The sequence below is a fragment of the Diadema antillarum genome, unplaced genomic scaffold (assembly GCF_040938485.1).
Source record: "Diadema antillarum isolate AM-2024a unplaced genomic scaffold, OU_Dant_1.0 seq00000425_RagTag, whole genome shotgun sequence".
NCBI classification, from domain to species: Eukaryota; Metazoa; Echinodermata; class Echinoidea; order Diadematoida; family Diadematidae; genus Diadema; species Diadema antillarum.
Window position 1 is genome coordinate 909,614 of NW_027271407.1, and position 24,697 is coordinate 934,310.

The window sequence follows — 24,697 nt, forward strand, 5'->3', positions numbered from 1 at the left end:
ACTCATGGACACTGAACCCGCCCATACGAGAATTCTTATGTTGTTTTTTTTATTTTTCTGCACTATTATCAGGTTGATATACATTTCTACTTATAACTTCGTACGAAAATACAAATTCATGATTTTAAAGTTGTGAAAGTAGTTGATGGTAGAAGATTGATACTAGTATTTTAGGGACTATATTTCTTCCTCCTGCGCGGATCGATATTTTTCAATGGCATTTAAAGATGTTCGACTGTCCGTTCGAATTACGCCGCATGGCAAATCCGTGAGTTCTTCGCCGATCTGGTTCTGTGATACGCCCTACGATCAGCATATTTTACGTTCTCATTTTTATTTCTTCACACGCCTTTGTAGTTAGTGAAAATGCAGCAACCAGGCCAAAATTACCCAATGAACTCCCTCTATGTTGGGGATCTTCATGCTGATGTGACTGAAGCCTTGCTTTTCGAGAAATTCTCCACGGCAGGACCGATCTTGTCTATTCGCGTCTGTCGAGACATGATCACACGCCGTTCACTAGGATATGCCTACGTGAATTTCCAACAGCCGGCAGATGGTGAGTCACTGCTTTGTAACGTGTCGTAGAATTCAGAAGTACGCGAGTCTACACTAAGCCAGAGCTACCAAGTCTCACGCATTCTGAGTGAGACTCAAGCATTTAGGGGTCGTCTCACGATCTCACGCATGGCACCCATTTTTCTTATGCATCGGGCAAAGCCTGCAATTTGGGCCCATGATAAGGAGCATAGCTCAAAGGATTAAAGTGATAGTTACAATTGAAGGTATATTTTCCTTTTGTCTTTCAAAATAAGTAAACTAAAAAATAGTCACTTAAGTATGCACCTGATCGCACCATCAAGAGCTAAAAATTGAAAAAGCTCGTACCGTGGGAGGCCACCGGGGGGGGGGGGGGGGGGGGGGGGGGGGAACCCTCCCACACCCTCGCTTGCGCGCACATTCGCTCGCCGAGATGCCAAGTCATGAAAATCTCACTCACAAGAATTTTTTGAACTTGACATCCCTGCTGAGCTTTCTGCGTCTTCCAGAACCATGTCGTCTAACTAATTGTGTATGAATTGCAGCCCCAATATTCAGTTAGACAATCTAAATTTATATCCAAGAATTTAGTACAGACTGCCAGCAGAGCCAGTTTGACGAATCTTATCTTGACCAATTGTGTGTCTGACTCTCGTGAAATGGAAAAAACCATAAGGCATAGAAACTAAGTATGGTTTCTAGCAAGTTAGGGCCATACATGGGGGTGTAGCTGTAGGCATAGGGCTGGTAGGGAGTTCTGTTATATCTTTACAGAAGGCGGAATCTTTATTCCGCACTTTAGTGTTAAATGATCTAATGTAGTAGAACAATGGCAAAATCGTGAAATCGGCCCCACTGCAGTGCACGCACGTGCACCCGTGCGTTAACAAGCAAGGTTAGGTTAGGGTTAGGTAGGGTTGTATTTATGGTTAAATTGGCCGTTAAATTAGTCGAGGGACATGAGAGAGTCCTTCCGAGAATAAAAAGGTGAAGACCAAACAAAACAAATGGGAGAAACTTCAGAAAGGGAGGACGAAAGATGCTACGCTGTGGAAATTGGCCCCACCCTGTACTAAATAAGTAGAGTTCTACTAATCTTGTGTAAACGCCGTTTGGTGGGGCCGCATTCACAAGTATTATACTGTGGAAGAAAGCCCCACCCACCGTTATCTACCAATGAACGCCACACGGTGGGGCTGAATTCACAAGTATAAACAGGTGAGCCGCCGTAGTACTAAAGTATGGACACGCAGTGGGCGGGGCCTATTTCACAAGTATGCTGATCTAATGACAAATGTTACTCTTGTTAGGGAGTAGGATAGGTTGCCCTTTTGCGCAATTGAACAACCCTGGTCTGACTGATCTGCCGTGGGACCAACCAATGCACATGAATGTGAACCAGACTTGAAATGCTTTGCCCCCCGATAGATACTAACCGGTAGTTAGACACCCTCTATAGACATCTGGAAATACCACAAATCAAACTACTGTAAAAGTGGAAACTTTCGCGGTGTTAAAATTTTTGCGCATTTCGCGCAACCAAAAGGTAGCGCGAAAATAAAAGCACGCGAATATTTTTGCGTGCCATATGTTCCAGTTGTTGGTGTCTTGATTCCGCAGAATTAAAAACATGCGAAACTCTTCTTACCCGGCGAAGTGCGAAATATCCACTTTTACAGTACATGCCCCATAACCATGCCACTTCCCAAACCGCATGCACGAGAACAATGTTATCTAACGTTAGTGGAAAAGATTGTTGCATATACTTAATCAGTGCTGGAAGGTAAAATCGCTTTTCCAATGTGATTTTTCAGTAGAAAAAATTGTCTTACTATTAAGTCATTGTTGTTCATGTTTCTTATGAGCTAACAAATTTTCTCTTCTCAGCTGAGCGTGCTTTGGACACAATGAACTTTGACACACTGAAAGGGCGACCTATTCGCATCATGTGGTCTCAGCGTGATCCCTCACTCAGGAAATCGGGAGTTGGAAACGTGTTTATCAAGAACCTGGACAAGTCCATTGACAACAAGGCTATGTACGACACATTCTCAGCCTTTGGTCACATATTGTCCTGTAAGGTGAGTTAATAGAGTCTAACTTGTTAGCAACAAAAATGTATTTTAACAGGCTCCCATGCTCACTGACACTTGAGCCAGTAATGTTCACAAAATAACACTTTTTGTTTTCTGCACTGTATAAGTTCCAACTTGAACAGCAAAGTAGTTACAAATTTCTGTATTTCTTTTCTGTAAATATTTTCTCTCATTGTTTTTTTATCAGAATGCTGTGCTATGTATTTTCAACTTGTGAGTGTTGATAGATGGTATGTGCACTGTAACTTTAAGACTGTACTTTCATGAAAACATTCACATTGTGATATCTTTGAATTTTTCATGTATTGTCCCCCACCATGGTAAAACAACAACAAACAAACTGATGAACGAAATAAACAATATTCTCTGCTCACAGTGTGCCTAAGTATTTCCTTTACATAGCTTAACCTCAAGCTGTTGAAACATGATTGTAATGGACAGCAAGTTCCAAAGTATCTTATATGATCATATCAAATGTATTTTGTATGTGCTTCTCTTGATACAGGTCGTTACTGACGAGAATGGAACCAACAAAGGCTATGGATTTGTACATTTTGAGACCCAGGAGGCAGCAAACAAAGCCATTGAGAAAGTTAATGGCATGTTGCTGAACGGAAAAAAAGTGTGAGTATTTCACAAGTCCAACTCGGACAAATAATGTTAGAAAGATGTTGCAACGGTCATACGTTAGTATGAAAGTGTTGAATGCATGCCACATTCAGTTACTTCTGGAATTAATAATGATAATAATTGATATGATTTATATAGCGCCAATTCCACTCTGTAGAGTGCTCTAGGCGCGGAAGGAAGAGAAAGTGAAGGAGGTAAAGAGCATACAAAATTCAAGATAGTGAGTAATCAAAAGGAGGCCTTAAACAGGTGAGTTTTTAGACTGCTTTTAAAGGCATCTGATGAAGAACAATTTTTTATGGTTGAAGGTAAGTTTTTCCATAAGGTGGGAGCAGCATGGCCAAAGGCATGTGTGCTACATATTGTAGTGAATTTTGGAATTAAAAGAGAACCGGAGTTATATAAGCGTAGAGATCTAGCAGGGATGTAATTTTGGAGTAAGTCAATGTTATACTGAGGAGCATTATATACATATCAATGAGATAATGCCATCCATCTCTTTCATGTGAAATCTCCCTTGCAAGGTCACCTGCACTTTTTTTTGTCTCTGTTGCTGGCTACAGATATGTAGGTTACTTCATCCCCCGCAAGGAGCGTCTGATGCAGATGGGGGACCAGCAGAAAAAGTTCACCAATGTCTTCCTGAAGAACCTGGCGGATGACGTCGATGACCAGAAGTTGATGGAGTTTGGCTCTCAGTATGGCAAGATCCTCTCGGCCAAGATCATGCATGACGAGTTTGGCAAGACCAAGGGTTTCGGATTCATCAGCTTCGAGAACCATGAGGCTGCCCAGGAGGTAAGACGATGAATGTGCAGGCACGTTCAGTACTTGCTGATTGTAGGTACCCTCATTTTTGAAGCTGCTTATTGTGGTTGAATGGACTCACTGAACAAATTAAATTTGAAAGCACATGCAATGTTGCAATTTGAGCTGTCTGTATGTTGTGTTACTTGTTACATACTGGGCCCTGATTAAACATCTGTTATTTGTTCAGGAGCTATCATGCCTTGTTTCTTTGTGTTAGATTGTTTCCAATATTTGGTGTCTACTGGAGTATCTTCAGATGCCACATTTAGCCAAGTTTTGCCTGAATTAGCCCAATGAAGCATGTAGGTTTTTGACATTACTGTAAATTAGATAAATGTTGAGACATTACTTCCCTTCCCTTCCTCTTTGTAGTGCGTGAAACAGGTGAATGGTATGGAGATCAATGGAAGGATTCTGTATGCTGGACGAGCTCAGAAGAAGGCAGAAAGAGCAGCAGAATTGAAGGCCAGATTTGAGGCACTGAAACAGGTATGTTGACACCGTTTTAGAGGGTAGGGCAAGTTGGGGGCCACTTTCTTTGAGTCAGTGCAAAGGCCTTCCCTGTGTTGACATGATGACTGAGGAATTGCCGTCTGAAAAAAATATTTGATGGTTCAATCCAACACTGATCAACCTTTCGACATGAAGGCCTATGTATATGTCTAAGGCTGCGTTTAACAACTCCTTTTCTCGGCAGAAACAGGTTATACAAACAGCTTTCAAGGAATTTTTACGAGTTGATAAACGCAAAGCTGTTTTGAAAGCCCTTTAGGAAAGCCTTTTATGAACGGGTGCGTTTATCAACTCTCCTTTCTCGGCAGAAACAGGTTATCCAAACAGCTTTCAAGGCATTTTCACGAGTTGATAAACGCAAAGCTGTTTTGAAAGCCCTTTAGGAAAGCCTTTTCGAAAGCCCCAAATTTGTGACGATCGAAACAGGTTTCCTAAACAGGTTATCAGAAACCTGTTTGTAAAAGCCTTTCGAAGTTGATAAACGCAAAGCTGTTTTTGAAAGCCCTTTAGGTCGCCCTACTGCGGTTACGCGACCATGCGTTTCCGGTTTCTGAAAAGACGCGCGCCACATAAAGTGCACACGAGTACGTGTACACCCATACAGCTGTGTGTAATGCACGCATATGCTTGGAACAAGGAGGTGTTTCTCTCACCAACAAGGTTTGAGAAATAGAGTAACAACATTCTCATTCCCTTTGATCCCATGTCTCATGCCGCCACTCAGAAATATTGGAAGTATGTGCTTAACTGGAGCTGCCTCACAGATAGGAAGACAATTGATTCATGTGGCATTGTATCATGACTCGTCACTCTCAAAGGAAGAAGTATGTCTTTATGATGGTAATTGCTTTTCGCCGTCCCTTCCTAGAAAACAAGCGGCACATTAAAAGTACAGGCAGTCAGTGCTTTGGAAAGGGCTCTCGAAAGGGCTATGGAAAGGGCTATCGAAAGCCGTTTAAACAGGGGAAAGTTGATAAACGCAGCCGACGAAAACAAGTGGCACATTAATAGAACGGGAAGTGGACAGGGCTTTCGAAAGGGCTATGGAAAGGGCTATTGAAAGGGCTTTCGAAAGTCGTGTAAACTGGGGAAAGTTGATAAACGCAGCCTAAGTAACCCTTTTTCTTCATCTTGCAGACCTGTAATAGACATCCCTTGCATGTTTATATAAATGTCATATATGATTATAATCAAGAATGGACCCTCCCCCATTCAGAAATACTGTAGGTAAGCGATACAAAAGCAATTTGCAGAGTTACATTCTCTAGGCAGGTTGTCTCACTAGAGCTGTTGTTACAGTGTGGACATTCTCGTGTGATCCTATTGAAATGCAATTTAATGTAGCATCATGCTAGTGGGATATTGTTGCACCAGTTCAAGGTACAATTTTAAAAGATGTAACCAGCTATTCCCTCTTGGTGTTCAGTCTTCAACCCTCATCAGGTTTGTTCAGTTCTATACGGGGATACATGCAGATATTATTAGTAGATTGTCCCCAAATCGACAGTAGGAATACAATATGGAGAGGGAAATTGAGAGAAACGTTCCTGTGAACAATAACTAACCTTTTCCTCTAATCTTGTGGTTCATTCTCGTGTCGTTTTCCAACAGGAGCGAAGCACGAGATATCAGGGCGTCAACCTGTACATCAAGAACCTCGATGACGAGATCGACGACGAGAAGCTCCGAAAAGAGTTCAGTAGGTTTGGCACCATCACCAGTGCCAAGGTGAGTCCAAGTTGGTGTATTGCAAGGCTGCTGTGAGGAAATCAAGAGCATAGCTTTGCTCATTCCTTGCTGTGCTTTGAGCTCAGTGACAACAGCAGAGAAATTGTCACCCTATTTGCACTTAATGCATTGAAAATTGCGTTTACACAAAGTTTTAGTTGGCAACATATCTGTGTACTTGTGAGTCACATCTCGCACCATGGGCCTTGTGATATTCCCTCTCTGTGAGTTCAAAGTGGTGCTTATTCTGCACATGTGTGCTTTGTGAATATAGAAGTACAAGTTTACATGGAATATTGAAAGTGATTATTTGTAGACATTAAAGGGATCGTACAGTTTTGGTTGAAACCTAATATCAGGTTTCTAAAAATTTTTGGTGAAATAATGAGAAACCTCTTATGAAATATGAAAGAGCATGTAATTCTATGAGGAATTCAACATTTATTTGATGAAAATTGGTTTTGAAATGGCCGAGATGTCCGAAAAAGAGCGATTCTAATAACGTATGGGACCCACACTTTATTGTGATCACTTTGTTTTACTTTGTTTTTGGATGTTTCAGTCATTCCAAACGCGATTTTCATCAAATAAACTTTGAATTCTTTGCAACTAATTGACAAATTGCCCTACATCGACGTAAATAAGCACTGAATTGATCAGTGTTTTAGTAATAGCCATGATAAAAAATCATGGGCGTACATACTCGAGCAGGATTCGAACCTACGACCTCCTGATCACCGGACAGGCGTCATCTCCACTAGACCACCGAACTTCCGCCCGACAGCAAGTGTTGGTTCTAATCCTTATAGCATGCAGCGGGTACTGCTTTGTTATTCAAATTCATGAAATTCTTCCGTCGAGATGTTTTCATTGCAACTGATTGACAAATTGCCCTACATCGACGTAAATAAGCACTGAATTGATCAGTGTTATAGTAATAGCTATGATTAAAAAATACTAATACACTGATCAATCAGTGCTTATTTACGTTGATGTAGGGCAGTTTGTCAAACAGTTGCAATGAAAACATCTTGACGGAAGAATTTCATGAATTTGAATAACTTTGAATTCCTGTTAAAATGGTATGCTCTGTACTATATCGTACGTGTTTTCTTGGTATCTCGCAAAAAGTTAAAAGCCCAATTCTCCTCTCCACCAATACTGTACCATCCCTTTAAGTGGGATTAATTAGGGAAATACCCTGTTTGAGCTCCGGAAAAGCAAAGGGCAGAAATCAAGGAAACCACCTGTCATTGAGGCCCAGGAAATAGTCTCTAAGGGCTGTGCTTTGTGCTAATATATTTTTGTTGTAGGTAAACTGATAGATATATGCCAGAGGTAGGCTTGAATATTCTGTAGTGTAGCAAAGTAGCATACACAGAAGCTATGCAAAGCTTGGGCAGAAATATGACACAACATTTCTCTACTTCCCGACTAGGTCATGAGCGACGACAAAGCCAACTCCAAGGGCTTTGGCTTCGTTTGTTTCTCCTCACCAGAGGAAGCCACCAAGGCCGTCACGGAGATGAACGGACGCATCCTTGTCGCCAAGCCCCTGTATGTCGCCCTCGCCCAACGAAAGGAGGAGCGCCGTGCCCAGCTTGCCTCTCAGTACATGCAGCGTGTTGCGCCCCAAGTTAGAGTTGGGGTATGTAGCCATAAGAGGCAAATTTTGGGCAAGAATCTGGGACGTGGGAGGGTCGTTCAAAAGACAATGGACAATGTTGATGTCAATGTTTTTTCATTCGATGAGTTTATTCTGAAGTATGGTGATAGTGTCACTTGTGTACACTGAAGTCATCTAGCTGTTTAACATGTAGATCCCAAATGATGAAACCTCAAGCTAGATGTATGTTATGTGACATATTTGTGAGGTACTGTGGCCATGAATACTGAAAACACACAAAAAAAAACCAACCAAAAACACAAGACAGTTATGCTCTATATGTACTGACCATAACCATGTTGCAAGACAGTGTTTATAAACTGCTTTTAAAATTGCTTGCTTGTTATGCTCTCCTTCCCAGTAGCAATCCTGTTTTTATCATGTGTGTGGTTTTTTTTAGTACCCTGAGTATTACAAGTAAGCCTTTGCAGTTTTAGGAGAATACAGAAGATTTCTGTTATACAGTAATCTGCTATTATTTTACTGTGTTCATGAAGTTGTACTTCATGTGAGAAAATATGTGAGAACAGTCTCCTCGTGTGTAAAGAAAATGCAGAGAATGTGATCTGTGGCTCTCTACCAAGCAGAACCACAAGACTTGAGCTGGTACAACTTCAAAACATTCCACTAATGTAGTAAATGAATGCTGATTAAATGTGCCATATTCTCTTCTGTCTGTGTCTCAAGGCGGGTCAGCAAGTGAACCCAGTCTACCCCATGGCTGCCTACCACTATGCAGCCATGCCCCAGGCCCAGAGGAACATGTTCCCAGCAGCCGGCCAGCTGGCCCAGGTTAGACACCCAAGGTGGGGTCAGCAGCCTCAGCAGACCAGAACGAGTGAGTAAAGTGGCTTCTCTCTTCACTGGAAGTCTGTAGTATTCGTCATGAGCCCTTGGAAGCAGTTGCAAAGCATTCTTGTTGTACACAGAGTATCATCAAGGCTGCAGTTTTTGTGTTGAAGATTTAATTTTAATGATGTGAAGTTTGATGAGAATGCCAATGAGCGACCAAAGTCAGTGTAATTTTCATTTCGTGTATATGACGTACTCTTATATACGTCAAATCGCAGAAAGATTCGTCAAAAAGTGCTTGATTTAAAGAACGAACAATCTTGGACAAGAAGTCGCCCCCTATGTTCAGTAAATTGCAGAATGATTGTCAAAAAAAAAAAGATCGACACACAGAATGAAAATGTCCATCCTATTCACCCTCTATAAGCCTCAATATCTATCACAAAGGTAATCCAAGTGATGATTTAATTTTTCACAGCCGGACAGGCCAGCTTCCAAGCAATGCCAGGTGCAGCGCGTGGTCAGTTTGGTGCACCACGCTCGGCGACAGCCACTGCCCAAGTGCGTCAACCTATGCCAGCTGCCCGTCTCCCTGTTCAGACCGCACCCGCTGGACAGCGTGTTGGAGGTATTGTCAATGTTTTATCAAATTCACAGTTTGAAGTATATTATGAGCTTACCATGTGTATGCGCAATCCCTTGATTTCGATATCTGTAGTACAGTAGACTCCCGTTATAACGAAGTCCTCGGGATTGGCAGTTTTCTTTTGTTATATCAATATTTTTATAACCGAATAAGTAAACAGAAAAAAAACATAAAACAGAGCCGATAATGTTGCGGCCTTGTAACCAGTATTTCGTTATAACCTTGTTCATTATAATGGGAGTGCACTGTATATGAGAACCATATGAATCAGTGAACTGGCTATACTGGAGATATGATCCAGTTATGGTAGCCCTATGTTCATACAGTCAATTGAATTGTGACTTACACAATATAATCAACACTTTTATATCCATGGGGGGTGGGATGAAATTTTCTTTAAACTCGCCAATTTTTCAACTCGTGTGAGATTGACTTGGCCGAAGTTGACTGTACTTGCATTGATCTCACTGAAGTGACGTGTTGATGTGATGACCAAGGAATTGCCGTCTGAATGTATTTTGATGGTTCAATCCAACACTGATCAGCACATAGCTTTTGTCACCTTCCCTCATTCAGTCCAGTTCACTTCCTCAGCAGTTAAGGCAAGCCATTTATCCCACCATCTAGTCTTTACAAAAACACATCCTACATTAAGTGTGCTCTAAGAATAACAGTGCCATCATATTCCAATGCCGTAGCTGTCCATGCCTGAATAATGTTGAAGCAAACAAGCAGTGTACTTCATCTTGGATAAACTTCTTTTTCTACTTGGTGGTTGCTGGAATTTGCTCTAAAGGTAATTATTTTTGTGTGTGTGTGTGTATTCCACAGCCATGGCTGCACCCACCCAGCAACAGATGCGCCTTGGGGGTAACGCCCAGCTGACTGCAGTCAGTGCAAAGCAGTACACCAAGTACCCTGTGGCCCGGGCAGGCATGCCAGGACAAATGCCAGCAGTGAGTACCCTTTGTGAGATTAGGAATGGATGCAGTGTGACTTGATACCAATCAAGTTGTTGTGTATGCCTCGGCAGTAATTGAATTTGATACTGAAACGTCAAATCATAAAATAAAGTAACTCTTTAAAATAAGGAATGGTGCCGTTTTCATCAAATGCCCCATTGAGTTTTCACTGTAGATTTGTGTGATTTCTCCCTTTCTGTTTGTGGAGATGTAATGTGATCTGAGGAAGTTAATAATGCTCTTATACCCATTTGTTATCTTTTTTATTGTGCATGATATTAGAGTGCTGAACTGTAGTTAATATTTTCCTCTGATGTCTTGTAAAGAGAGGTTTCAAAAAAATCTACTTCGATTAGCTGTGCTGTTACCATGCCCCTCTGAAAATGGGTTTGGGGTCCTTGCCCCTTGACCTGAAAATGACAAAAAAATTATGCACCCTTTCCCCTGTGCAGGAGACTCAGCCAGTGCAGGCCCTCCACGTCCCTGGCCAGGAGCCGCTGACCCCTCAGATGTTGGCCTCAGCCCCTCCCCAGGAGCAGAAGCAGATGTTGGGAGAGCGTCTGTTCTCCATCATCGCAGAGACGCACAAGGAGCTTGCCGGCAAGATCACTGGCATGCTGCTGGAAATCGACAACACCGAGCTGCTCCACATGTTGGAGTCGCGCGAGTCCCTCGAGAAAAAGGTATGTGGCAGTCCTCAGGCCGCACTTTGCTACATTACAAACTTTTGTTGATGAGATATTCTTACTTAGGCATGATGGAAGGCTGTGTTGTAGGAGCAGCTGTGTTATTTTGTAGCATACAGTAGCGCTACAAATTACATATATGTCAGTGTGGATTGGACAAGCTTGAAAGTCTATGATATGTATACATTCACATGCTGGAAATGAAATGACGTGTTGATGTGATGACCAAGGAATTGCCGTCTGAATGTATTTTGATGGTTCAATCCAACACTGATCAGCACATAGCTTTTGTCACCTTCCCTCATTCACTCCAGTTAATGCTGGAAATGAAATTCCATTAATTTGATCAATCAAACACACACACAAAGTGATTAAGGTATTTTACTTTTCTTTACAATACGGCAAGTCATGCTCTGACCAGTTTGAGTCTTACGGACATAGTAGTGTGGGGAGACAAGGTTTGCCCCATAGAATTGATCTTCACTCGCTGCCCATTGGGGAACATTTGAAAACCATGACCTGCTGGAATAGAATTGCCTATCAGCAAATATGTGCACCAAAGCATACCCGCACCCGCTACATTAAACACAAGTCATTAAACTCAAAGCAAGATTCTTTGGTTACATGTGTGCTGTGTATAAAACTCTACACAGTTCGGTGAGGGGATTTTCTAATATTTGTCCGAGCAAGGCCAGCTTCCTGTCACGTGATATCCCCATGCTACGCGTCTGTAAAGTTACTAGGCACTCCACCTGAGTTAACTGATGAATAAAGTGAGACATGCGTAGTTCTGTGTGAGAATAAAATTGTGGAAGCTGGACTATTTGGTAGAGAGAGCATTGGTGAATCACTGACATACTATCTTTCTCTCCTTCTGTCTCCCACTCTTGTTCTATCACAGGTTGAAGAGGCAGTGCAGGTACTCATGAACCACCAGAAGGAAGGATCCAAGGCCAATGTGGTGGCTGCCCAGTAATCACCTCACCTCACACCCTTCACCCCAGCACCATAAAAGTACCCCAACCCCACCTCCAGTTGTGTCCTGCCTTCAGTAGTCTTTATTCCTCGCTCAGTCTGAAATAGCAATCACAGTTAACAAGGCATTGGTACTAGATGGCCAGTGCAAAACCCTGGCCGTTTGCGGGCAAAAAGATGTACCGGATTTTCCCCCGCGTAGGTCATATTTGGAAACGCCAAACCCTATTTTCATAGCTTGAGAAGGAATTTGTAGCAGTTAACAAGTGGCCATGGAGCAAGCCATTAAATGTGATGACTTACTGCTCGTTTTGGTGCCCTCCCATAAGTTTGGTTGCACTCAGAATTACCTACCCAATTTGAGTACTCGTCATTTAAAGGTGATAATGGCACTGATGGTGATTAACCAGCAATTTGGTTATTTAAAGTAAAACCATATTTTCATATAAAAATGAAAAGAAAAAAAAAGCAAAAGTTATTGTGCCTCAGACAGGTGCAAAGTTTCACAAAAATTGCAAAAAAGAAAAAAAAAGAATGAAAAAACACGGGTCTAGCTAAATTAAAAAGAGAAAAAAAAAAACCAACGGACTTAGTACTTGTCTATGAATGAAAAAGAACGCATAAGATGTTGCTCCTAACTTTAAATGTGTAAAAAATGTCAGAAAAAATAAAAAAATCGAAAAACACTGAAAATTTTACATGGAGAGGGGAGATAGTATGTAACTTATGTATTGAAGTATTTCATGTTGTTTGCATGAAAGTGAGAGACGAAAAAAAGAAAAACTTAAAAAAAAATGCAAAACTGACTTACAGAAAAAAAATTGCTTCAAATATGACTGATGAATTTTGTCGTGTGGTGTATACTTTTGTTTTTGAAAGGTTTGTTTTATTCAATTTTTTTATTATCTTTATGAGAAAACAAATTACATATGTTGCATATATCAGTAGATTTAGATTGTTGAAGCAAGCAAGTTCGTCCTGTATTTCTTTCTTCAGTTACTTTTCGGTTTGGTTAAAGGCAAAGTTTTCTGATGCATTTGCATCAATTGCATGTGGTACAGAATGTATAAAAGTGCCTTTCTTACATGTTTTTTTCCCCCTTTGATTTTCTTGCTTTCATGAACTTTACAAAATGTGAATCTTTGCATGTTTGCATTTTTCTTTATTCTTTATTTTTCTTTCCATCTGATAATTTGTACTATATTTCAAACCTTGATAGTACTTAAAGCCTAGCGCATAACATCATTAATTCGATGTACCACCTGATGTTATAATGGTGGCCAAAAGATACACCACAGCAAACATCTATGTCAACAGTCATATAGCCAACAACAACCAAAAAAAAAAAAAATCAAAAGTTGAAAAAAAAATCACTGAAACACCTTCTGGGTTTCATTTTTATGTCAATTACTACTGCAGGTGTAGGTACAATTTGGTTAGTGAGAAAATCTTCAAGAACTTAACCTGATATTTGTGGAAAACAATGAATTTTGCTTTGTTTTACTGTGCATGAGTTCATTTCAGTTGTCTTCATATGCAGACGTCTGTAATCTCACACTGTACAAGCCTCATGATTTTTAAGTTCAAATGCATGCCAAGGCGCCTGCTGAACAATTCTTGGTGATTTGCTCTAGACCGAGATTGTACCTTTCAGGCCAGTTGTGTGTTTCATAAAAAATTTCAAAAATAAAACCTTTGGTTCTTACTCTAATTAAGCGTCTTGTGTGTTTTGATCGTCTTTCAGTTTAATTGTTGGAAGACTTGAATGGAAGTGTATTCTGTGATCAGGGCAACTTTAATTGATGCAGTTAACTGAAAATGTATATATATCTTAGTAGTATACCTCATGTAAGTTAACATTCACTGAACTGCAGAAAAAATGTCGCCTTACATTGTGCAAGACAGTCGATAAAATGTTGGTCTATGCACATTACCTGGGCCTACATGGAATTAGCGGTACATTGTTAATTGTTAAGTCACTTCTGTTGATGAACATGTATGATTGTAGAATGATGTGATATTGACTGCTGATGTAGAGAACTCTGGAGTTGAATGATATTTAAACTTTCTCGCTAGTCTATGATAGAGACCATTAGAAGTATCAGTCACAAATCTCGCCACTAAATACACTGTGTGGACTGCCCGACATGTATGATCAGTTATGTAACCATCTTTTTCTACTGCCTTGGTCACACTAATGTGTTGAATCAGTAAATTTCCATTTTGATACATGCAAATGCAAGCGAGAAGACATTGATCAGAGAATGTGTTGAAGGGGAATTCCATCCTAATATATACTGCTTTGTGTAAAAACAGAAAATCAGAATACAATTGTAGATCAGCAAAAATTTTGGAAAACAGACCCACTGAAAGAGTTATGAACTGATTAAAGGTTAGAGAGTAAGATGATTGACAACTGTTGTGACGTAGATGTTTAGCAGCTTTTCACTTGCTTTCTCAGATATTTTGGTACAGGCGGGACTCATCCACTTAGAAGGACATGCAAAAATAGGATACTCTCATGATAGATACCGATAACAAATCTGAAGAAAATTTTTCTCGTGAGAAATATGAAAAATCGTGATTTGTATAAGTGGAATGGAGAGCTGCTAAACATCTTTGTCACACAGAATTGCTAATTTCACTGATCTATTTTTCTGATTCATGTTTTCATACAAAGCAACATAATATCAGGATTGCATTCCCCAATTTAGTTAGATCCAAAGTGTCCTTGCTGAAGCTACGCTGCATTTCCCTGCTTCTAGTGGAAATTGATCGGAGTTTTCAGTGTTTGGACATGTTCAAAATTTTGTTTCTCCACAATCAAATTGGCGTCGGTATGGTAGCGAAGGTAATTTGAAGTGATGGCTAAAGGATGGATTAAAGATAACTACAGTTGTTGATATGGCATATCTATTGAGAAGGCATCAATATTATATTCCATGCATATTTGTAACACTGAAATTAGAGTGTATATGATGTACTAAAAGTGCATTGTAAAGTGGAAATGCATACATAACACATGCATACACAACATTTCAAAAATATAGAAGCAAACAAACCCAAATGCAACCTATGTACAGCATTCCAATCTGAACACACGTATCAAATCACTTTCAACTGCAGTGTATAAGTTCTTTCCCAGTCACAATCACATCTCGTTACAAATCGCCGCTACCACTGTTCAAATACTGGGACAGTGATCTGTATTTATACCAGTAGAGACAAGGGACAAAAGTTTTTGTTTTCCCCCGGTAATATCCCAGTTCAATAGGTATTGAAACAGTCACAAACAGCCATGACAATGACCATGCTGCATGGTCAAGGAGGGTCATACAATACATACATACACACAACACACCAGGGCTCAATGTAGGCGGTAGCGCGGGGCCACAAAAACTGTTGCGCTACCAAATTTCCAAAAAGGCTACCTTTTGGTGGCCTGATCGGGCACTTAGGATTCAAAAAAGATTATGTTTCCAATGATTTTGGGCTACTATGTGTCTTTTTGGCCACTAAAATTTCAGATCTAAAGATTTTAGTTGCCTGAACGAACTACCAGAGAAAACAAGTTTATGTCTAGCCCTGCACACACACATTATTCAATTGATGCATTTACATACACTTTGACTTGTACACTTGTGGGCATTAGCTCAACCCTGCAGAGAACCCCATTGCTGATGACCAAGCACATTAGTTGCGGTGTTTTCCTTGTCATTTTAAGGGAAAACTGAACTACAATATATTTAAGAAGGATGTGATTCAATTCAAAAGACAGAAAATCAGACGGTTAAATGTGATATGAAGGTGAAAGAATATACGAATTTATTCTGTACAGAAATACATTGTACGTACATAGGTCCAGGGGCGGCATGTGAATTTGCAAGGTGAACAATCTCATTGAAGACACGGAATGCATAGTGATAGAGAGGCAAAGTGGAATACGAATTAGGATGGTGCTCTTCACTTACTGTACGTTCATACTTCGTGGCACTTGTTTTCATACAGAACCAGTGATTGAACTGTATATTTTCGACTACCCTACAGAACCTGAAGATTTAACTATGCGGAAAGATTTTTGAAGGCCACACAGTAAAAGTTTAACAATTTCCACCACTCTAAACTGTGCCACTGCTTGGCACTACAAATATCGTGTATACAATTGTGCACATATGTGTACTTCAGTTTAATGGAAACTGAAACTTCTGCATTGATATTTGTCAACTGTTCAACACAGAAGTGAATTCACTGTTATAGTGACTCCTTTGAACTTCACTAAATCACAAATGCAATAAATACAACTTTCTTCCGGATGTTTGTACAAAAGTGAAATTCTATACAAGTATAAGGCTTTAGACTTTCAATGTAATGCTAATTTCAACAGTTTGCATAAGTTCTCTCACATTTCATCTAGACTCATACACAAGTAGAAAATGTACAAATGCACAACAGAGTAAAATATCTTACTCCTCAATGTTATCGACCCCGTGTATCGTGTGCTGATCCTGTTAACTACTGTTAGGACGGAGTGAACAAAGACATGTCCAAAATCATCATACCAACAGCCTGTTTCAGAAGAGTGACCATAGATTGTAAGTTAACTGAAAACACTTTCTAGCCATTGAGCCGACAACAGCATTAATCTCACAAGCCACTAAACCTCTGAGCAACAGGATGGCCTGCTTGCTGCATGATGCAGCAAGCTTGAGTGTCTCAAACATCAAGGACAATTACTCCCTTAAGGACGGAATACCCGAAGAATGATGAAAAACATTGAGAACTCGATCAACATTACCCTGTTATCAGCTCTATGTCTACACAATCAAATCCTGGAAATTAAATATCGTGGCTTTTTTTTTTTAAGTGTTTTATGCATATACATATATTTGTATATATTGTTATACATATATCTGAGGCCACTGTAGATGGAAAAGCTGCATTCTTACTATATGGAAGGATCAAAATATAGCTTTTTCTTTTTTACCACAATGTTTCCAATAAATTGTTTTCACCAGCTTGAGGAATGTGTAATGGAGAAACAATACACAAATATTCAACTATTCACAACCAATAAATTACTCTCTATGCTTAGATAATTGTCATTGTCATTAGTATTCCTTCTTTCTTCTAGACAAAAGCATGAGAGAAAAAAAACAATGCATCCTTTGAAGTCAAGCTTATAAAACTAGCACAATTGTCGAGATACAGTCCCTTCTCGCAATGTCTTCTGGATAGCAGACATCAGAAAAGATGAAATTAGGCTCTTATTGACATAGGACACATGAAGATATTGTACACTACCATTTGGAAAAGATAATTCGCACATAAATGGTGGATGATCAGCAGTCTAAACCGGTTATCAAACAGATATGTAACTGTTTGAAAGCACATACGGCTGATCTCCTATACTTATCACATGGCATGTTATGATATAACACGAATCAAGGTGAATCTAGGTGAGGTTAGGCATTTATTGCTTGAACACATCATCATTCTAACAGGTTCTTGTGATCTTCCACTGAAATGAATAACAGTCTATAATCATGTTATTACCAATATCTGGGAAATATATACAAGGCAACATTTTCCAACCAATGAGTTCAAATGACTCTGGAACGATTCTTGAAGTACCGAAAGATCTCCTTCTGCTCCGCTGTGGCTTCACTTCCTACTTCTTGTTGGGGGCAATTATTCCTTCCAGTTGAGTCTGCAAATAGAAACAAAAGAATATGGTGCAAGCTTTGCAATGACATCTATATCTTCTTCTTTTTTCAAGAAACAGTGAGACATCTTCCACCAGGTGATGTCAGACATATGGATTCGAGTTGCAGAGCAAGAATACAATATATGTTTTTTGGCAAGATCTCATAATGTTGGCATCATCTGTTTGGAGGCCTTGATAGCACAACACTTTATTTTACTTTCACTTAAAACTAGTAACTCTACTGACATCACAGAACCTGTATTATAGCATGCTTCACTGAGAAGAACATGATCGAGAGAAGGGGCAAAGTGTCCACTGCAAGTTTCTTTACAGTATGTGCTGAATATCTAGTACAATATATGGAACAATTATCAAGATTTGTGTCATACACTTTTGGAACTCACACAGCATAAGCAATCATGACAATAAATAATTAATATGTACTTTTCCCACTCAAAAGTAAGAATGACTGAAATAAAATTACCTCAATTTATTGAAGGCATTCATTTTGGCTTACCAATGGGGGCCCTTGAAGATAATAGCGAACATTCAAGATGATTATCATAGCACTCTCTATCTTTCACAATAACCACTGTGGCACTTTTTGATTACTTTCACACTCAAGCACAAATTTTGGCCAATCTGTTAACATGCATTTCATGTGGGGTTTCCTTAAGACAGTGTTCCCTCTCCAGATAATTCTCCTTTTATATGGTATCTGAGCTTTGATTTGGATTAATAGATGGTGGGGGGGGGGGGGATGAATGAGGGACGGTGGTCCTTGCCTACCTTAAGCTGCTGGTTGGTCCTCTTCAGGAACTGGATCTCCTCAGCATGCTTCTTCTCCTCCACCTGTCTCCTCTCGGCCTCCCTCTTCTCGATGGCCTCACACTTAGCCTTGAGCTCGTTCACCTGGCGTTCCAGCTCTCTCTTCTCCTGCTCCAACTCTGTGATCTGATTGGGGAGGGGTGGGGGAGGAGAGAAGAGGTAGCATCAGGGAATGGTGAAGAAAACAGGCGGGCAACGGATGCACAAACTGACCTGAGGCTTGACATAATTCCCTTGCATTTCAGAACTTCAGAGGAAATATGGAAATTCAACATTACACTTAAAGCCATGTAAGTTTTTGTTCCGTTTTCATTCTGAGTTGGAAAACAACCAGTTCTGATATACTCTTAAGAATAACACTTCAAGACTAAGATGAGATTATTGGCCACCTTACTTACAGTGTTGGCTGTTTCCTCTCTATTCATATTACCATCAGAAAGTGTGACCTAATATAAGCTATTGCTTAATTCGTCCTTTTGGCCTACGATTCTACTGCAGCATATTCATTTTCAATGATTTTTCAGACTTACCAATTAAGCGTAGCCATTTTAAAACAATAAACGCCTTCACATTAGATATCAAGACCAGCTTCTGTAATTCAAATCCAAGCACACACCCTAACCTCAGGACTTCCAAGCCTCCACCCCCAAGAAAAAACAACAACAACAAAATAGATAAAGCAACTGCTAGCAAAAAGCAGAATGCACTTGAACCACAAACCTTATATATGATAGAAGCTGCAAGATCCTTCAACTTACCTTCTTCTCCATGTCCGACTTGCCTTGCTCAGCTTGTAGAGCCTTGCGCATGCCAAAGGCCACGCTGCTCTCGTACAGGGTCTGGTAGGCAGCAATGGTCATCCTGATTTCATCCCTGACCCTCAGCAGGAGCAGACCACGCTCTGCGCACTCAATGGTCACCTGCCGGATGAGTTCGTCTGGAGGGGACAAACAGAGTGCAGTGTAAAACATGAGGATGTGTGTATATTACAATGATTCTCTCTTTACTCCTGTCTGCTGAGCACAAACAAGTTCTTGGCATAGTGTACAGTTTATCTAAGGACAATACATCCTACAGAAAAAAAGTTTTCTTTTGTGCTTACCATCTTAACTGAACAATCTCAAATTCAAAGTTTTAGTACTGTACACTATTGATGGTTTGATAATGTAATAATTGTGTGGAAGGATTGTAATCATGATGGCATTATCTCCACTTGCACTACTTGTCAGAATTGAAAGATCATACACCTAAGTTGTGATCTGTACACTGTGCAAAATCTTGTAAAGAATATCCATATATGAACTCTGCTATCTCAGGGCTGCACATGCACTAACCCATTTTTTTCTACTGGTTCGACCTGTCTGACAGACCAGAAGGTACCCGTTTTTTTTTTTTTTTCTATTTCTTATTTACTGGTCCATTCCTGAAAAAAAAGTTACTGGTCCAACAGTGATTTTTATCGATCTAGACTGTCGGACAATGAAAGTGCTAGTGTGCAGCATTAGCTATCTAGAGAGGACCCAACTTGACTCACCGAAGCACTGGGAGTAGAGCTCTCTCCGGACCGGACAGATTCCGGTCTCCCGGGCCTGCCTCTGCTGCAGCCTCATGTCCAGCTGCTCTTGGAGATTGACCACATCCAGACGGGTGGCCGGTGTACTGGACACCTGCTGGACCCACAACTGCCCAGACTCTGTCCATTCTCTGAAAAAAAAAAGAAATCACTCATATTTGGGACAATGTGAGCTAAATCAACTAGCAACTCAGAGAAGTTACGAGTTGATAATGAATGCACAAGTGTAGACAGAAAGATCCGTCTGTCCGGAGGACTCTTTTTATATTTTGCCATTAACGCTGTCCTCCGTAGACAGACGGAAGGTTGCAGTACCCATTGCTGTGTGGATGTTCTTAACCACTGTCTCTATGGAAAATTGGGTGAGGTACCTCACCCTTCTCGATTGCGTCTAATTCACGGCCCTAGGTCGGCAAATTTAAGCTTGTATAGTGAAATTAGCTTTTTAAGAATACATTAAACTCACCAGATTAATGAATAATCCAAAATTTTAGTAGAATTTTCAACGTAAAACACAGTCTGTCGCGTTGTTACGTTCAAAGTGCAGAAACATACACTATGAATCTATTAGCCAATCACATGCGAGGTAGTTTCTACGTGTTTGTTTTACTAAAACACGTACCTCGCATGTGATTGGCTTACAGATTCTAGATGGCGACTTACACCTTGCGAACGGCGATGTTGCGATATCGATAAAATGTCTGCGTTATACCCGAGTTTATGTGAGTATTTCGATTGCACAATTGAGAAATTTATCCCAAATATTGCTGCATAATATGTCATGTCATGTCAAACTTGTTTGAATGTAAAAAAGCTGTCTGAAATTTGGTTTATCATAACGTTTGATCTGTGCGCGACTGCTCCACACAGGAGCCGCAATCATTGACTTCGGTCTGTATACGGAGGGGATCCGTGAAGCCAGACGCAGTCTCCGCGGAACATTCCCCAACGGACAGATACAGACCGATCTTTCGGTCAAGCACAAGTGGTACATTGAGGTAGACAATTACACAGCTCCTCAAACACCAATCAGTTTTTAGCACACATATTTCTCTAAGATTCCTAATAAATTTGATCAGGGCTGGTTCTAAACCGTTTGTTAAAACATTCTCAGGAGAACCACAGGGGAAAAAAAGGGCTCAAGTATACATATATATATAATTCTTTTGTATCTTCATTTTAAGAACATTTACCAACTTTACACCAATACACCTAAAAAAGATGGAGATAAACTCTTCAATCCAAGAACTCTATGCAAGTCATAAGTATAAATCAAATTTTTACTCACTTTTGTTAAGTTCCTTATAGATATTAGTGAATTTATAAAATGCAACCCACTGGAAAAGGAATGTCCCTGAAACCTTTGTAGCTACCATATATGTTCATAGTGTGCGAGTAGTGTTTGCATAATGTGGCATTGGTATTCATACGTACAGCGCAATCCCATTGCCTGGTATAGCAAACATGGTGCGACGAAACTCGTTACAACGAAGTAAAAATTCAGGTCCCAAAAGTATTATCTTTATATCTTTATATACTTTATTGTCTGCTACAACAAAATTTCAATATAACGAAAGAAAATTGTCGGTCCCTAGGACTTTGTTACGAGAGTCGCCTGTAGCTTATTGTACACCAAATTTTTAACAGCATACATGTGCATCATCTTTCATAGTTGTACAGACCACCAGGAATTCAGAGCATCAATGTACTTTAAATTTCTTGCCTTCATTATTTTGAATGGTAATTGATGCAAAGTCATCAAGAAAACTGCCATCACACAATCATTGCTGTTAAACAGTAAGATTGAATTCATTTACCAGCTTCATGAGATCAAAAACTCAAACACATTCATGTTCTGTGTTGGTATTGGCCTTTCACTGGGGGGGGGGGGGGGGGGGGGGGGAGGGGGGAGAGGATATTTGCTAATAATACATGTACATAATACATGTACATACATTGGTTATCAGTCTATCTTCACAAATGGCTGACATACCTTGGCGGTAAGATGGAGTTGAGGATTTCATCAGTCTGCTGTGCCTTTTGTGACTCGACGGGAGGAAGCTTGCTGCCTCCCTTGGGTGGGGGATTTGGAACAGGGCCGGTGTTGGTTGGCTGTTGTGGAGATGTCTTCAACGCTCTAGCCTGGAGAAAGGGCGACATCACAATAAAACACTCTCCATGAACATCATGAATCTATTGAAGAATATGGCTGAACAGGCACTTATTTATACAATATCATGCGAGTGCTTGCAAGTGAAGGAGAATCATCTAACATAAAACACAGAACTGTGCAATTTACTCCTAAAATTTGGCATTTAATACTAACATTGATTCATTGCAATGCACACCAATAAACCGATACTTTCACAGAGACAAAGAAGACAAAGAAGAAGAGGAAGAAGAAGAAGAAGAAGAAGAAGAAGAAGAAGAAGAAGAAGAAGAAGAAGACCATTTTCTGCAGTGCCCGTGGTTGCCACGATCATGAAAGACTGTTGTTTTAAGTACAAATACCGTCAAATACATGTATTTGGCAATTGTGCTCCTTCCATTGTATAATATAGTAGTTTTAGATTATTTAGTTGGCAGACATTGCTGCTATTATTGATAAGTATTCCTTGTTGTACACGACAACCGGGCCTGGCGATTGTATGTGATGGACACAGACGCAGATATGGGTTTATATTCAATGTATTTAAAAAGACTATGACCAGGAGTATTCAAGAGTGAGAGTTGAGATTATAGGTTTGCGAGGAGCGAGTCCATTTGAGCAACAACATGGAAGTCAGTGTCGATATCTTTAGAACCTATCATAGAGACCCGTGTTCTTTATAGACTAATGATTACAAATTTTAGATGCCCTGCTAAATATCAGCCTGACTAATAGTTGTTAGCTATTCAACTGAAACTTGTCACCCCATAGGCTACTTAGTACTAACATTACTGTTTACTGTAGTGTAGCCTTCAAATACAAAGTTACAATCAAAACATATCTGATTATGATCTATATACCAAACCATCTTCATTAGATCCTACTAAAAATGAAGTAAAATTGGCCCTAATGCACTTCGTATTCAATCCTTGCAGATATTGCGATTGCCCAAGAGATCGGTCTGTATGATAGCCCTACTAGTCATATCGACCACCGTCTTTTAAACCGACCGCGTATTCATTGGCGCACTGAACGCCTAATACTGTTTGTACGCACTTCACTGCGCGCAAAGCACATAAAAATGGATTGGCTTTGAATGTTGATGAGGATGGTGTGGGAAAACGCGAAAATTCACTGTTCATTAATGGTTTAATCAAGGACAAAATTTCGAATGAATATCTTCACTGAATCGTAATGTAATGTTTATGGTAGTTTCTAAAAAGCTTCGTACAACACGGTGTTCAATACAACTCGGTTTGCGTGCATTGTCAACGCAAAAACAGCGGTCGATCCTAATAAATAACGGGCGTTACCACGGGGAGCTGAAACGAGGCCACGCAAGTTCGTCGGCGATATTTTTGCACTGAAACTTCGAATCGAAAAGGGAACAACGGCATTTGATAGAGCTGGATTTTCTCAATCAGGTAGGTCAAGTTTTTTACGTGAATTTCAGTGTTAAATATTCTTATCAAGCAAATACACATTAGGCGGTCGATGAGTAGTAGGTTCAACCATATCTTGTCGGGGATATGTTCTGCAGAGACTGTGCATGTGTCTGGCTTCATGGAATCCCCTTTACATAGAGGTTTTAGACTACTATACGGAGGAGAGCCGTATTCATATGTCAAAACAAAAATTATTAAAAAACTCCTCCAACCAAGGCTTCGGACAGACAGATTTTTCTGTCTGTCTCTATTCAAATATCGCGAATCCCACAAAACCGAATTGCACCAAAATCACTGCTTACGTTAGACATCACTTAGATCTAATTGCTTGTTTCCTATCACTGACATTAACACTGGTAGAGTGGTAGAGCCTATAAATTTAAAACAAATCAGTTATCAGGAAGCTACGGTGTACGTACATTCACTACAAAAAGCAAATGGCAAAGAGTATAATAAGACACCTGACCTGCAAAGACACAGTGTACGGTGCAATTTCTGGACACAAACTAAGTTGAACCTCAGTTCTCCATCCATATATCACTTGCTATTCATTGACGAGAAAGTTGCCGAATAAAGGCGAGATGCGGCTCTGCAGACTGGAAGAATTGAAATTGTGCATGGACCACGGCGGACATGGTTCCTCATTCCACCATTGTGCATGTGGTATGACCAACAATCGGACTGTGGGCATTCTGCCATTCATCTCAAATCACTCGGTCTCGGCAAACGTACTTACCCTAGGTGTTTTCTTCTCTGTATTTCGACTTACGAGGACGGGGTTGTCATATTTTAAAAGTGATGCATTTGGTGGAATCATCTTGTGTTTCAGTAAATCGGCTGAATGCCAAAAATATGTAAAAATTTGATTTATTTCAAGAAGTCAGTAGCACACTCCACAGAGCTCGTCACAGTTGTTGTCACGGGAAACCCTTGGAAACTTACCCAAGGGGCACT

At 40.2% G+C, this 24,697-nt stretch overlaps 2 protein-coding genes across 2 annotated transcripts; one reads left to right on the plus strand and one right to left on the minus strand.

Moving 5' to 3' along the window:
* The first annotated feature begins 273 nt into the window (after window positions 1-273).
* LOC139732484 (polyadenylate-binding protein 4-like) lies at window positions 274-12,910 on the plus strand. Its single transcript, XM_071643347.1, has 12 exons — window positions 274-559; window positions 2,428-2,621; window positions 3,142-3,260; window positions 3,830-4,064; window positions 4,449-4,565; window positions 6,201-6,317; window positions 7,756-7,965; window positions 8,671-8,821; window positions 9,254-9,403; window positions 10,253-10,377; window positions 10,836-11,066; window positions 11,971-12,910. The coding sequence occupies exons 1-12, from the start codon at window positions 367-369 to the stop codon at window positions 12,043-12,045; spliced, it is 1,917 nt and encodes a 638-aa protein (XP_071499448.1). The 5' UTR covers window positions 274-366; the 3' UTR covers window positions 12,046-12,910.
* Window positions 12,911-17,712: 4,802 nt separating this feature from the next.
* LOC139732480 (33 kDa inner dynein arm light chain, axonemal) lies at window positions 17,713-24,621 on the minus strand. The gene is made up of 6 exons (XM_071643342.1): window positions 24,480-24,621; window positions 22,143-22,291; window positions 20,111-20,280; window positions 19,335-19,513; window positions 18,538-18,702; window positions 17,713-17,751 (listed from the first exon to the last, which is right to left on the minus strand). The coding sequence occupies exons 1-6, from the start codon at window positions 24,558-24,560 to the stop codon at window positions 17,713-17,715; spliced, it is 783 nt and encodes a 260-aa protein (XP_071499443.1). The 5' UTR covers window positions 24,561-24,621.
* Window positions 24,622-24,697: the final 76 nt, after the last annotated feature.